At 45.3% G+C, this 16,172-nt stretch overlaps 1 protein-coding gene across 4 annotated transcripts in view; it reads left to right on the top strand.

The window, feature by feature from the left end:
* The window catches only part of CYFIP2 (cytoplasmic FMR1 interacting protein 2), a 125,201-nt gene that overhangs the window by 56,711 nt on the left and 52,318 nt on the right, over positions 1 to 16,172 (top strand). For all 4 annotated transcript variants that reach the window (XM_046666411.1, XM_046666410.1, XM_046666409.1 and 1 more), the window contains 7 exons: positions 292 to 448; positions 1,004 to 1,100; positions 3,932 to 4,008; positions 6,862 to 6,970; positions 8,858 to 8,977; positions 14,100 to 14,299; positions 15,986 to 16,073. In XM_046666411.1, coding sequence (XP_046522367.1) covers positions 292 to 448; positions 1,004 to 1,100; positions 3,932 to 4,008; positions 6,862 to 6,970; positions 8,858 to 8,977; positions 14,100 to 14,299; positions 15,986 to 16,073 — 848 coding nt within the window. The remainder of the gene's footprint in view (positions 1 to 291; positions 449 to 1,003; positions 1,101 to 3,931; positions 4,009 to 6,861; positions 6,971 to 8,857; positions 8,978 to 14,099; positions 14,300 to 15,985; positions 16,074 to 16,172) is intronic.

The raw sequence follows: 16,172 nt of genomic DNA, 5'->3' as shown, positions 1-16,172 counted from the left end.
TTGGGAGATGGTGGAAATTGTACAGGCATCTAAAGCTCTAAAACATCACTGCCCCCTTCGCCCACACGGTGCCGCTGTCTCTGAAGCTTAACGAATGCTGTCTTCTAAACAGACGTTAAGCTGGCCTTCCAGTACCAGAGAGCAGGATCTACTGATCAAGTCGTGTTTATGGGTGCCTGCTGTGTGCCTGGCACAGCGATAAGAAGAACAATAAAAGTTAATAAAAACAATAATGAAGATCTTTTGGTGCTTCCTATGTGTAACCCAAGGCTCTTTCCATCATTCTTCCAGAAGCCCTGCAGCAGTGTTGCGACCTCTCCCAGCTCTGGTTCCGAGAATTCTTCCTGGAGTTAACCATGGGTCGGCGAATCCAGTTTCCCATTGAGATGTCCATGCCCTGGATTCTAACAGACCATATCCTGGAAACCAAAGAACCTTCCATGATGGAGTAAGAGGCAGGATTGGGCCAGCAACGAGGTTCCCAGGATGCAGGTGGAGAGTGGTTTGCCAGCAAGCTCTGTTCGTCCCAGAATTTTCCAGATGAGGCAGTGTGCCCCATCAGGGAGAGAGCTCAGGGCCAAGATCAGGTCACACCAGACCTGACTCAGCCTTACAGACAGGTTCAGAAGTCTACCAGCCCAACTGCCCTTTTTCTATACTTTTCTGTCTCTTAATAGCTGTGCTTGGAAAATGATTGTCTCTGGGGATCAGGAAGCTAGTATCCTCAATTACCACCCGATTTCTTCTAGTCCAGAGTAAGTTTTCAGGCCTTGGATTTATTAGCATCAAGGACTTTCGATTTCTGTGGGCAGGCTGTAAAGTAAGTCCTTCCTAATGACTAATGGAGGCTGGAAGCATCGTAGAGAGCTGAAAGGTTCTCTTTTTCCAACTCTGCACTTGTTCATCTTTCCCCCAACCCTTTCTATTTCCCGAGCAAGTATAAATCTGCCTTCTGTAAGAGAGATCATTCGTAAGCTGCTGGCCATTGTTCTTCCCTCCCCAGGTACGTCCTGTACCCTTTGGATCTGTACAACGACAGCGCCTACTATGCTCTGACCAAGTTCAAAAAGCAGTTCCTGTACGATGAGATCGAAGCCGAGGCAAGTGGAGAGCTTGTCCTTTTGTTCCCGTGATCTTATTCCGAGAGTCTGGACTTTTCACATCTTTAGCTGTTGGCACAAAGTGGGGTTGTCTTCGTCCGTTTGGGCTGCTCTCATAAAATGTCACAGAATGAGTGGCTTATAAACAACAGAATTTTATTTCTCACAGTTCTGGAGGCTGGAAATCTGAGATCAGGGTGCCGGTATGGTTGGGTGAGGGCCCTCTTCTGGTTGCAGGCTTCTCATTGTGTCCTCACATGGCAGAAGGGGGTGAGGGAGCTCTCTGAGGTCTCCACCTTCGTGACCTAATCACCTCCCAAAGGCCCCACCTCTTTACCCTCACCTTTAAGGGGACACAAACATCCAGACCACAGCATGGGGCATCAATGACTTGTTCTGGAGAGTGATTTTTGTAAACACTGTGATCATGAAAAAGGATCTAGATTGGGATGATGGTCTTTCTTTTTCAAATATATTAAGGGATGGCAAATCATAGGACCATGTGGGTAAAATTAATTTTTCTAATGGATTTTTTATGGTTCAGTTACTTGGCTAATAACAGCAAAGTAATACTGCCTATCAACTATTACATATTTATCATTCACCAGTCACAGTGCTAAGCACTATATAGAGACACCTTTTAAATAATGTTTATAACAATTTAAAGAAGTATGGGCTACTATCTGTTTTACAGATAATAAATTTGAGACTTAAAGTGGGCAAGTGTCATTACCACAAGGTCACACAGCTTACAGAGTCACGTTCTGCTGGTAGGACTGAAGCAGCCATCCTCTCACCTATTAAGCTACTTAATAGTCACTCAACAGCTTTATTTTTGTAATGGTCAGGATAAGCTGGGTTATGGTGCAGTCGCAGACAACCCAAAATTCTTAATAGCTTGAAACAAAAGATTCATTTCTCCCTTGTGGGTTGGCTGGGGTCTCTGTTCCATGTGGCCTTCGATCTGGGACCCATCTGGAACATGCAATAGTTGCCATGGCAAGGAGAAGCATTAGGATGAATCACTGTCTGGTACTTAAAGCTTCCGCCTGGAAGTGAAACATGTCACTGGTCTAAGCAAGTCACGTGGCTGTGCCTCCCTTCAAAGAGGAGCAAGGGAGTGTGGTCCTACTACGCGCAATGACCAGAAGCACTCGTGACTACCGAAATGTCTCCATTTTGTCTTCTAGAAATTGGAATGATAGTCTCTGCTCTTCTTAACTGCATGAGGTTGTATATAAACACAGAGTAAGACCCGTTAGGTAAAACTGTCATACAAAACATAAGGCATTTTTATTTATAAAGGAAAGACATGAATGTTTTGGGATAAGCATGACCACCAAATTAGGTTGAAAGTTTGTATATTTCAAAGGAAAGCTAGTGTAGATGCTGCTTTTTTCCTAAACCCTCTGATTTCTACAGGAGTTGAAAACCTTGATGGACCCCAATGCAAACCTGTCTCCTGAGCACTACGCAAACTTGGAAGCGAGATTCCAGGAGACAGGCTAATTGGTTGCATCTTTGCTTTGACAAGTCCATTTTCTGACAAGATTTTAGCTGGTCATGTTCTCCAGTAGGTTGAAAACAAGAAATCTAGTGTATCATCTGTCAAAGTGAGATTTTTAAAATAAAAGAAAGCACACAGCTAGGCCCTGAGTAACATTGGGGAGCATGGAGCAAAAGTACAACTTGAGACCCCCAGCTGGTGGCCTGCCCCTTTCTCTTGCCATTCCCCAACTCCCCTCTGCACCACGAAGGGCCTGGTGTGCATGTGTGTGGAGACCCAAGCTTTGTCTACACCCCTGCCCACAAACAGCAGCCCCAAGGCCAACCTGGGGGCAAGGGCACACAGACCTGCAGTACAGTCCACCATGAGGGGTGAACCCAGGGAGAAGAACACACGAGGCCTGGAAGGACCTTCAGCCATTTGGGCAAACATTCTCAAAGCTGGTTCTAGAAGGGGAGTGTAGGGTATGAGTGAGCATCGCTACCTGGACCCTGCAGGTTCTTACCTGGAGGGGACCCCTGAAGTTTAAAGTCCAGGGAAGAGGCCTTGGTTACCTGCATGTGAGGACAGCACTGCACACAGCACTGTGGTTTTATGTTCAGAATAACAGTCTGGGGTGTAACATAAAAGATATGAAAGCTCTTTGAATAAAAACTTCACCTTATGGAGCTGCAAATGTGGTGAGAAAAGAACCAAGATTAATTACCTAAATGCGAATGTTTCCTTTGGAGTTACGCCCTGCTGAGGCCACAGCCCCGTCTTTAAAGTCTGGCCCTCGCCCATTTCCTGCTCTTGCCGTCGCTGCAGGGTTTGGCTTTGATTCTCTGTTTCTGATGTGAACTTTCTTCTCACCTGAACATCACAATCTGACACCCAAATGGCAAGATGGTGGCTTGTTCCTTCAAAACCAAAGATTAAATTTCTAATGACCATCAACTTCTTCATTTGCAAAGCAAAGTAAAATGAAAAGAAAAGACCAGAAAGTCTATCAGGAGAGATGTGGGGAGGCTGATGTGAGTCATTACAGGGTACGAAGATTATCTGTTGGCTTCCCCCTGGGCAGGCACCTTGTAACAGTGAGGAGGGGACCACTGGGGAGGGCCGTTCCTGAGTAGCTTTTTGAATTTTATCTTATCTATGTCTAACTGAGGACCTCGAGAGCAAGGACTAGACTTCCCAAACTTACTTGGCCACAGAAGCTTCTTTTTTTCCTTTACGTCTTGCCCTACAACACGCTCTGGGCAATCCTGCCTTCTTCAGTTGCCTAAGTTTCTGTGATAAGCTAGACAGACGTTCTTGACGTTTCCTGCTTCCTCTTCTCCAGGTGAACCTGTGCTTTGATCAGTTTGTCTACAAGCTGGCGGACCAGATCTTCGCTTACTACAAAGCCATGGCCGGCAGGTATGAGAGCCCAGAGCTATGAGCCGCAAACTTTCCTAAGATCGCCACCTGGAAGACAAGGTTTTCTGTTGCAAAACCTCCCTTCTTCTTTAGCACCTAAGGAAATCTGAGCAATTCCATGGGCCTGGAGTGGGTGCTAGAATATATGAGAAAGGAAAATAAGCAGCTATGGTGCTGGACTTCATGGAGCCTGCAGCCTAGATGGGAAGAGACACGTCAATAAAAACTACTGAATGGGGGCCGGCCCCGTGGCCGAGTAGTTGGGTTTGCCTGCTCTGCTTTGGTGGCCCAGGGTTTCCCCGGTTCAAGTCCTACGTGCGGACGTGGCGCTGCTCGTCAGGCCATGCCAGGGCGGCGTCCCACGTGCCGCAGCTGGAAGGACCCACAACTAAAAAAAATACACAACTATGTACCGGGAGGATTTGGGAGAAAAAGGAAAAATAAAATCTTTAAAAAAAAAAGTACTGAATGCACAGTGACCAGGGAGGTGACATGCTCCTGAAGAAGGAAAAGTTCATGTGAATATGGGGATATATGATAGTTAAACCTGAACCAGTCTTTGGGGTGAGGAACAGAAAAGTATCCTGAGAAAGTAGCAGTTGAGTTCATATCTGAAGTCGACAGGAGTTAAGTAAAACTAGGTGAAGGGTGGGACAGGAAACAGCAGGCAAAAGGAACTACTTGTGCAAAGTTCCTGTGGCCGAAGTATAATAACAGTAGCATGCCTACCTCGTAGGGCTGTGGAGAGGATTAACGTGAGTTAGTACATGTACACAGACACAGGAGGGGGCGGGCTGCATGGTGAAGCTGGAGAGGAGGGCAGGGCCCAGATCTTGCAGGCCTGGTCGGCACTTACCCTGGGCGGAATGGAACACCACGGAAAGATTTCAGAAGGCAGCAGGGACACAATTTGATTTTTATTTTTAAAAGTTTTTCTTTTAAAAACGTAAAAATGTGGGGAATAGATTGGAGGTGAGCAGGAGTGGTGTGTGAAGGCCAGATAGGAGGCCGGTGAGGAAGTCTGGCTAAGAAATGTGTCAAGTTTTAGATCTCGTTGGTATTGCTGATATGTATTGATTTAGACCCCTGTGAATTTCTGGGTTTTAAGAACCTTTAACAGGAAGAAAAACCTCAAAATATATATATATAGGTGTTTCCCCTCTTATTGGAAATCCACATGTACAAACCAATAATTTCAAGGATAGTTACTTACCTTAATAAATTATTTTTCCTTCTGCAGAAAGGATTTGCATCATTTTGCTTTCAACAGCTAGAGAGGCTCTGACATAGTTCAGGCAGGAGTCCATGTGCGGAATGCGCAAGTTTCTGTTATCACAGAAATGTGTATTAAATGAGGTGAATGGCTCTTAATGATGGCAAGTATAGAAAGCATAGAAAGCTTCGAATTTCAGGGAAAGCTAAGAGAACACAGCCTTTCACAAAGCAGTCGCTTAATAAGTATCTGTGGATTGAACTGGATGTGGTTATACCAGTGAGCTGGGCTTCCAGCTTCTCTAAGACAGTTCTCTTTTCAAATATGCAGATCCATTGTCTATATAAACCTGCTGAGACTCATCAAGCCCTGGGTCCTCTCTATATTTAGTTTATAAAATATCCTTATCAGAAATGGGATCCTTCATCTTTACCCCTCCCTATAAGATCTGTGGTTTTCAAAAGTATTAGAAATTGGGGGAGGTTGAGAGAGGTTGGGAGAGTCAGAGAAAGCACAGGAGGGAAAGAAGGATCTAGATCAGTGCTGTCCATTAGAAATATGATGCAACTGCAAACGTGAGCCACAAATGTAATTTTAAGATTTTTAGTAGCTGTATTTAAAAAAGGAAAAATAAACAGGTGAAATTAATTTTAATATGTCTTATGTAGTCCAGTCTATCTAAAATACTGTAGTTTCAACATGTAATCAATTTAAAAATTACTAAAGAGCTAGTTTTCATTGGTTTTTTCCTAAGTCTTTGAAACCTAGTGTACATTTTATACTTATAACACATCTCAACTTGGACCTGCCATGTTTTGGGTGCTCAGTAGGCGCATGTGGCTGGTGGCTGCTATCTATACTGGACATCGTAGATTTAGATCGTCACTTTCCTGCTTAAAACCTTTCAATGGCTTCCAATTACGTCTAGAAAACATCTAACATCTAATCAAGCTTATTGTGCCTGAAAGAATCTTTCCCAAGATCTTTCCATTTTTAGCATTTAGGTCTCTGTCCGACAAAACCTCTTTAGAGAGGCTTTCCTTGACCTCCTAGCCCCAAGTGAGCCTCTTTTATTATTTTCAGAACACTTATTACTCTTCAATCCATGCCTCTGTATGAAAGATAATAATAGCACATCTAAGTCCTGGGGTTGTTATGAGATAAAAAATGACTGTGTGTGTGTGCCTGTGTACGCCTGGTAAATAGCAAATACTATGCAGATGTTTACTATTGTCTGAAATCATTTTATTCCTCTGCTTAGTTGCTTAGTATCGGTCTCTCTTCACTGGCCCCAAAGCTCCATGAGGACAGAAGCTTTGTATCCTCAGTACCTAGAGTGTTTCCTAGGATTGACCAAGTGTGCACTCAATTGCTTTTTTGGTAAATGAATAAAAGGGGAAAGCGGCTCAACTTCTGTGTTGCTTGTCTTTAACTTAGAAATTCTGTTTCACATACTGAGCTGCTTTGGCTGAAAAAAAAATTTGAAGAACTTTGCTCTAGAGCAGAAAAAAAATTATATTTGAAATATATAAGATAGCGCTTCATGAGTAGATCCTATGGTCTGAAATAGATGCGACTGGGTGATTGAAAACCATTCGTTGTCATGTTTACTGGCCTTATGTAAATTTTATCCCTTCCAGTGTCCTGTTGGATAAACGTTTTAGGGCCGAATGTAAGAATTATGGAGTCATCATTCCGTACCCACCGTCCAACCGCTATGAAACGCTACTGAAGCAGAGACACGTGCAGGTACGATGACAGGAGCCCCAGTGGAGGGGGAATGGAGCTCTGAGATCAGGACTGCCTGCTGTCTGCCCTGTGTATTGCCCCATGTGGACTTCTGAGCACAGGTGGAACGCAGCCTCAGAATGTTACAAACAGTAAAAAGGCGTTGGGCTTCCTTTGGTTCAAGTTCTAGGCTTCTCAGCCCATCTGCCGCTCACCTCTGGGAGTAGTGGTGGCCACCCAGGCCTTTGCCTTTGCAGCATAAGCTGCAGGCCCCTTCCTTCAGTTGGGGCTGCCACCCAGAAATGGGTGACTCCATCTCTGAGCAGTGCGAATGCTGGCCTGAGTGAAGGCGGCTGTGGGGCCTTTGAAGGGAAGCATATCAGGCTAAACCCAGGGTAGAAATGACGGTTTGTTTTTGTGGAGTTGGTTTCTGTTAACATTTGACCTCAGATGTAGAGGAAATGCTGCCAGGAGCTCAGAAACACATCCTGCTTCAAAATAGGAATGTGAGCCAGCCAGACAAAACAAGAGATGCTCCCGCAGACTTTGCACTCCACTCCTAGGCTGTACCATCAGCCACACAGTGGCAAAATGGCCAATACACTGTGGCTTCTGTGTGTTTATTGTGTGGTCCATGGTGTTTGTGGAGAAGACTCCAGTGAAGAGGGGCAGGGCTGAGGCTGAGAAGATGCCCTGGGTGAGGAGGAAAGGATTTACCTGGAAGCCCTGGACATTCTCATTGCTATGAGAAACCCCAGGGAAATGGATACTCATAGAAGAAAAAAGAACATTGTCACCTCAGCCAACAGCGGGGGCTCAATGCCTTTCCTCCTGCATCTCAGAAGATTACAGTTATCAGTTCCCAATGCTGCCAGAATTAGTCACAGGACATTAAATACTGAGGGCTTCATGTCTGTACATAAAGAGATGGCTAAGGAGCCCTAGTCAGTTGGTGGAAAATCTCTCCCAAAAGGGAAGTTGGAAAAAATAAAATAGTTAAGAATAATCCTTGGGCGCCTAGCCAAGGGCACTGTACACAGCAGGTACTCAATAAATATTTATTGCTATCTACATAGCATCTGCAACAGTGCCCACGTGTACCCCAGTGGGAATTATCATAAGCTATATTTTTCCATCCTATAACCAGCCATGCATCCTCATGCTTTTAAACTCATCCCCATAAAGGCACACAGTAGGTCCTTGCTGAGGGGCTGCTATTCCTGGTGATAGTGAATTGGGGCACAGGACCGATGCAGGAAGAAACATCGGGGGTAAATTTAGGATGTTGGTATAGCACAGGGTACCGGAGCCCATCCTAGCCTCTTCCTGCAGTCTGAATGAATCGTACTTTTCCTCAACTTTCTATATTTCAAACCTACAGCAAAGTTGAAGCAATAACACGATGAACACGTGTATACTCTATAGCCAGATTCATGATTATTAATGTTCTACCACATTTGCTTCACTTTCTCTTTCTTATGTATTTGTTTTTTCTCTCTCACAAATACAGTAAATGTACTGTAAGTATATATTTATAGTATATATAAATAGCTTATAAAAATATATTTACCTATAAATATAATAATATATTAAATTAATATATTATTTAATATATTAAAATATATACATACCTTTTCTCTTAGCCATTTGAGGGTAAGTTGCAGGCATCATGACACTCAGCCCTGAATCCCTCAGCGCATGTCTCTTAAGGACAAGGACATTCTCTCGGAATCAAAATAGAATTATCATATTCGGGAAATTTAACAATACTGTTTTCTACGTAGAGTCCCCATTTGTCCAGTAATGTCCTTTATACTTTTAATCCAATTTCCTGTTAGTGCATTGCATGTAGTTGTCATGTGCCTGTGCGAATCTTAAGTAACTTTTCTCTCTCTCTTTCCCATCCAGCTGTTGGGTAGATCTATTGACTTGAACAGACTCATTACCCAGCGCATCTCCGCCGCCATGTATAAATCCTTGGACCAGGCCATCAGCCGCTTTGAGAGTGAGGACCTGACCTCCATCGTGGTAAGAGACTGGGGGCTGGTGGGAGTTCTGTTCTGGGATTCCTCAGACGAGAAGCCTAGTTGGGGGCCATTGTTAGTCTAGTATTCAGCTAGTTAAAGAGAAGCAGTGAACCTCTTTCCCATCTGAATGGAGCAGGAAAAAAAAAGACTTGAAATGTATGAGGGTAATCTTACCCTCCTGATTGGCAGGAGAGTGGGAGTGGAGGGGGATCTTGAAATCTTTAGAGATGGCCAACCCTGGGGCCCAGCTGCTTGCCCTTAGGAGTCTTCAGATCCGAGTAAGAAGGTGGATGGTACTAAGGAGCTAGGAAAGGATGCACAATGGGGTCAGCTTCATGAGTGTGCAGTAGTACAGGGCCCAGAAGGACTCTGTACTTGGTTTAATGCTCTGCTGCCGCCATCTTGAAATTCTGAATAATTTTTAAACAATGGTCCCACATTTTCATTTTGTACTGGGACCTGCAAATTTACGTGCTTAGTCCTAATGCACAAGCATGGAACAGGCCTGCTCTCTTCTCCTTTTAAACAGTAATTTGAAGTACTGTCCACTAATTCTCTCTCTCCAAGAGTTAGAATAAGCCTGATTGATCAGTCTTTATGTGGATCAAAGGGAAATTTTAATCCTTTCAAAAGCAGATAAGTAGAAGGAATGAGAAAAATAGAAAATGACCAGTTGTTGTGGGCAAGATCCAGCAATGGATACTAAAATTAGTGGGCAGAACTTTGAGAAGAATATTTTATGATTCCTCTTATTAATGAGGTTCCTAGAGCAGTGAAATTCATAGAGACAGAAAGTGGAATGGTGGTGGCCGGGGAATAGGGACTTGGTGTTTAATGGGTACAGAGTTTGAGCTGAGGAAGATTAAGTTCTGGAGCTGGATGGTGGTGATGGTTGCACAACAATGTAAAGATGATTAATGGCACAGAACCATACATTTAAAAATGGTTAAAATGGTAAAATTTGTTATTTATATTTTACCACAATAAAAAAATTACTCAAAATGAAAAAAAGTTTGAGAAGAAACAGGATACGTACATAATCTCAAAGTGTCTCCTTCAAGATATTTATTAACTCCAAAGGGAAGAATAATAACTTTACAATGGAGAAACTGGCAGACACCATCTTAACCAAGCCTCAAAGGTTGATATCACCAGTAATAAGATTTATTCACACATCCCCTGGTATGTATTCTTCCGTAGTATTCTTGCCAAAAGGTATCATCTCAATCTAAGCAGGAGAAAGTACCAGATAACCCCAAATTGAATGGGCATTCAAAAAAAAAAGTGAATGGTACTTTCAAAAGCATCCAGATCATAGAAGACGAAGGCAGACTGGAAACGGTTAGAGATTGGAAAAGACTGAGGCAACATGACGACTAATCGCAACATGGGATTCTGGATTGAGTCCTAGAACAGAAAAATGGACCTTCATGGAAAAACTGGGGACCTCTGAACACGGTCTATCGTTTAGTTGATAGAATTGTACCAGTGTTAATTTCCCACTTTTGATAATTATACAATGGTTATGTAACGTGTTACCATTGGAGAAACCAGGTCAAGGATATGCAGGAACTCTGCTGTTTTCACAACTTTTCTGTACGTTTCAAATTATTTCAAAATAATTTTTTTTTTTTGTACAAAGTGGTTTAAAAAAAAAAAAAGGGAGGACTAAGTACTAGGCCTCTAGGGTCAGAAAGACCTGGGGTCCCAGTCCTGGCCCTGCCGCTGACTAGCTAGGTGATCTTGGGCAAGTTACTTATCATCTACAAACCTGTGTCCCCATCTACACAGTGGAGGAACTATTAGAATCCACCTCATAGCATTGTTGTAAGGATGAAAGGAGAGACTGCCTCGAAAGAGCTTTGCATAGTTCCTTGCACTTAGTAGCTTATGAAAAAAAAGGTGAGAGGAACCTAGAAATCTTGGGCTGCAATGAAACGTTCTTGGGAAATTTTCAGCGTTTTGTAAGACGACTTGACCCACTGCCCACCTCAGTCCTAGGTCACTTCCTTTAAGAGACTATAACATAGCACACATTCTGGGAGACCTATTTTAAGACGTAGATGTTTCTTTGTTTATGCCAAAATGTTAGCAGTGATTATCTCCAAGTGGTGGGATTTTTGTTTTCATCTGTGTCTTCTGGTCTTCCAGTAATAAATGAACATCTCTTATGGAAACACTGGTTTGGGGAGTGTCTGTGTGTCCGTGACCTGTTCCCACCCCTTGAAAGGCACTGAATGTTCTTCTGGCTGGGAACAAAATCAAAACAAGCACAAAAGCGCATGTTTATCAGGTGAGGGCAACAGCCCCCGGGAGAGTAGCCGCTTCCCCTGAAGCCCATGAAGAGGGGCCCCCAGGGACGCGCTCTCCGGTGGGGTTAGGAGGCTCTCCTCTTCTGAGAAACAAACCGCAGAATGTGCTCCCCTTAGCCCTTCCCTCCACCTTAGAAACTCTTATCTGAGATGGGAAGGCGGCTTGAGGCCGAGCTGAAGGTTTACGGACATTTCTTCCATCAGTCACCCTCATCCTGCACAGCTGAGCAGATAGTCTCCAGGAGAGCTGATGCTGACAAGAGCCGGCAGCCTGCAGGCTGTGTTTTGTTTAGGCTGCAGAGCATATTTGAAACTTTGAGCCAACATTTAACATTTGGAAGGATTCGAATAAAACTGCAGACCAGCCTTCCCAGATGGCAACAATTGCCTAGAAATGACTAGTCGTTCCTGTCAGCTGGGCTGTGCTGTCTTCGGTTTGCTGCAAGCCCCACTGGTGCACTTCATTCATATGTATGACCTACCAGCCCTTGCTGTGCCTGAGTTTGAGACTCAGCCTGCTCTCCTCACCTGCCTGGGGTCTCAGAGCAGATTAACAATCCGACAATCCGGTTTCCTGGTTCCCATTGCATAGCTCTTTCCACTACTTCACAGAAGTTTGCCCATGGGGGTGTTTTGTTTCCCCAGTTCTGCTTCTTTGTTGCCCCTCAGTAAACTGGCTTCACTATCGAAAGCTGATATCCTCTCAGAAGGCACCTGAACACTCCCGAGGCCGTTTAAACCTTCTGTGCCCTGAATCACTGAGGCCTGCGGCCAGTAGGCAAGGGCCCTCTCCTGATTTAAAGGCCAGAAGAACATGCTGATGCAAAGGCACAGTTTGGATTAACATAACAAAAACCCCTGTGCTGTTGCAAGGTGCAAGACATGGACCTTCCTTTCTAGCAGCCCTGCATCTGCAGAGCTGAGGACTCTCTCCTTCATCTTCCTTGTGAACACTGGCACGCGTTTGTGAGACTGTTAAAATCACTGAATATTAGAACATAAACCATCCCTCGGTTTCTCATCTACACTCATCTTCCTGGTAACAGGGTACCTCAGTGTGCCATTCCAGAATTGAAATCCAGATTTTGACCTTCTTTTGGAAGATTGCAGGATCTGCCATCACTAAGCCCCATTTCGAGTGGCAACCCTCAGATGCAGTCAAGTACCAGCTCTGCCTTGGTCTGGGCAGGGGCTCTCCAGTTTGCCACAGACAGCCCAGCCCCAGGTCTCCTGCCTGCCCCAGCTTATCTCTGTACCTGACCTTTCTGGCCCCTGCAGCCATTTAAGTGTGCAACCTTTGATCTAATTCTCTATCTCCAATTTAGAGCCATAGAATCTGAGTTTCAGAGAGGCAAAGCTCCGAGATTAGAAGAATGGTCTGGGGCCTCCTCCTGACCACACACTGGACCCCAGCCAGGGTTAGGGGGGCCTTGGGGCTGATGAGAATAAAGTTGAATCCCTGGTGTGGGGCTGCCTCCTGTGACTGTAGACAGCTGAGCTCCATACCCCAGCTGTTAAAGCTGGCCCTCTGGCCATCTCATGTCCTGGCCGTGCTCTGGGAAACTGCCCTTGCTGTGTCACAGGGGCCAAACGTGATTTGGAATCAGAAGACCGGGGTTCGCATCCTAAGCCCTATTCTATATTCACTGTGTGACCTTGGGCAAGTTACTTAACCTGCCAAGCTTCAGTTTTTCCCTCTATGAAACAGGGGCATCTCAAAAGACAGCTTAACCAAAACCATGTAGGAGTGTCCTAGAGTGCCACGTAGAGGTATGTCTTCTCTGCACAAGACTGTCCTTTGATTCTTTTTGATAGCAGTGCAACAAGATTCTAAAGCAAGCCCAAAGGGTTTCACTCTCCTTTTCCTTCCCACCCAATGCAGTGACCTGCTGTGTCCGGGTATAACCACCCAGCTCCCGTTCTTTGCATGAAGATGGGATTCCAAATGCTCAGGGCCCACAGCTCACACAGGGCCATGGTCCATGGCTTCCAGCCGCACCTTTGCCAACACGTGTGACCAACCCACTGTGACTGAGGGACACAGAAGGATTCCAAAGGAGGGGGTGTACTGCTCCCAGCTCTTTTTTAAGTTTCTGTAGTATACAGTGGTGAAAAATGTGGATTGTGGAGCCCGACTTCCTGGATTTGAAGCCAAGTTACTTAACTTCTCAAAGCCTCGGTTTCTGTATGCATAAAGACAGTCGTAATACTGACTTTATAGGGATTTTCTTGAGCATTAAATGAGTTAATCCATATAAAGTGCTTAGAATACTCCTTCGTACATATTAGATTGAACCATATGAAATTACTAATATTCAATAGTGTTTGACCTAAAAAAACAGCAGTTTCATGTGGTCTGACCTAATAGCAAGTACTTAGTAGTTGGTAGCTCTTAAGGTTACATCTGCAGGGCGGAGATAGGGCCTCTGGTGGCAGCCAGTCACAACTCTCTTTTACTTTACAGGAGACACTGAGGGACCAGCTGTTTCCTCAGCAATATGGAATCTGGAAAGCAAGTAGGCGTGCTTTCTACCCAAAGGGGGATAGACAGGGGATTCGCACATGGTCTCTGGTCCCCTTCCCGGGACAGGCTTGCAGCCTCCCTCAGCATAGGCTGGCAGTTCCTTCCACTCCTCAAAAGAAGGGAGTGTTGTCACATGCCACCACAAGGGTCCTGGTCCTCGTGTCAGCAGTCAGGAGGTTGTCTGAGGGGCTCTTGCCTGCATGAGAGGAATCTGTAAGACAAAGTGATGCATGAGTGCAAGGTCTGTGTGAACATCCTCAGTAGCCACGGGTTCTCTCTCCGGGCAGGAGCTGGAGTGGTTGCTGGAGATCAACCGGCTCACACACCGGCTGCTGTGTAAGCACATGACCCTGGACAGCTTCGATGCCATGTTCCGAGAAGCCAATCACAATGTGTCTGCCCCCTACGGACGCATCACCCTGCACGTCTTCTGGGAGCTGAACTTCGACTTCCTCCCTAACTACTGCTACAATGGGTCCACCAACCGGTAAGGAAATCCCTGTGCAAAGGGGGCTGGGGCGGAGTGGGATGGGGTGGGGCGAGGGAGCAGCCAGCTGCCCCCTCCACACTAGGCCCAGTGCAGGTTGTCAGTTTACTCCTGCAAGAGGCACCTTGTGGAGCCCCTCCTGGGCACAGGCTCTGTGTTGGAAGCAAGGATGCCACAGTGAACAAGCAGACTCCTTCCTGGTTCTCGGAGCCTTCAGGCTAGAGGAGGGTGCAGGTGATCAAACAATTGTATGATAAATGTACTGCTATAAACAGCCAACCTGGAGATGGAGGAGAGCCCACAACCTGAGAGAGAGAACGGCACCACTTGATCCCGTCCAGGAAGTGATGCAAACCTCAAAGGAAGCTTCCTCCTCTGAGGATATAATGGTAGAGTTGGGATGCGAAGGAAGAATAGGCATAAATAAGGCAAAAGGCAGGAGAAGAATCTTCCAGGCAAAGTTTCTAAGGAACTGAGAGGCTGATGAGGGTGGAGCTGGGATGGGGAACGGTGCCATGAAAGATAAGGCCGGACACAGGAGGAAGCAGGAACTAGACCATGCATGAGTCCATAGGCCACATAGGATGGAGCGTTTATGAACTTTGGTAGAGTTTGAGGAAGAGGAGCGACATGATCAGATGGTACTTTTATGAGGAGGTCCACATATGTGAACGCATGTGTGCAAAACAGGCATACATTTGCAGAGCACACACATGCGTGGCAAAATGGAATGTGTCTCCTGCAAGGGGCACATGGCGCCAGGCCAGCCACCAAGATAGAGACCACACCTAATCTCTTATCCCCAAAGAGGTTCAAAACCTGATGGAAGGGGTGAGACATATTCACGTACAAAACAAGTACATAAGGATGTGCAAAAATGTATATTTACACATCTTCTCAGGATCCTCAGGGCCTGGCTCCTGGCCACTATGCATCGAATGAATGGAAGGGTCTGGGAGGAATCTACAAATGTGCATAAATCCACACACTCAGCAAGACAGACTTCTCCTTCTCTTAAGATTTGGGACTTTTAATCCTCTCAAGCAGAATTCTGCAAACTACAGCCCACGCACCACATCTAGTTGGCAAATGTTTTTGTACAGCCCATGAGCTAAGAATGGTATTGACGTTTTAAATAGGGGAGAATCCAAAGAATTATAATTGGGTGACAAGCAGAAATTGTTTGAAATTCATAAAGTTTTATTGGAACTCAGCCATGCTCATTCATTTACTCCCGTTTATGGGTGCTTTCACACTACCAGCAGAGCTGAGTAATTGTAACAGAGACCATCTGGCTTGCAAAGCTGAAAATATTTGCTATCTGGGCCTTTACGGAAAGAGTTTGCAGAACCCTGCTTTTGAGAAACCAACCTGGGGGTGGAGGGACGGAGCTCTGGAGAAGCCCGTTTTCAGGCCCAGCCCATTCTCGCTTTCTTGCCTGCTGTCCTTCTGAGCAGCCACAAGCCCAGCATCGAGCCTGTGAATCTGGACTACAGGTTTCCCATCTATGGAAGGGAAACAGTAGTTGAACAGGAGGATGTCAGAGGACTTTATTACCTTTATAGGCAACCACCTAAGAAATAGTGAGGTCACACCTGGTCAGGAAGGGCTCCCACTATATCATGTCCTGTGAAGAATAATGTTAGGACCTGGTTAACTCCGCTCCCATCTCTTTTCTTCTACTAGTTTTGTCCGAACTGCCATTCCTTTTACCCAAGAGCCACAAAGAGATAAACCCGCCAACGTCCAGCCTTATTACCTCTATGGATCCAAGGTGAGTAGTCTTGCCTGGGTCCTAATTCTAAGAGGGCTAGTGAGCAAAAGCAACTGGCAGAGTTGTTTGTGAGTCAGAAAAGCAGGAAGGTGTGGGGAT

Source organism: Equus quagga, chromosome 7 (assembly GCF_021613505.1).
Source record: "Equus quagga isolate Etosha38 chromosome 7, UCLA_HA_Equagga_1.0, whole genome shotgun sequence".
NCBI lineage: Eukaryota > Metazoa > Chordata > Mammalia > Perissodactyla > Equidae > Equus > Equus quagga.
This window is presented reverse-complemented; position numbering and strand designations above follow the sequence as displayed.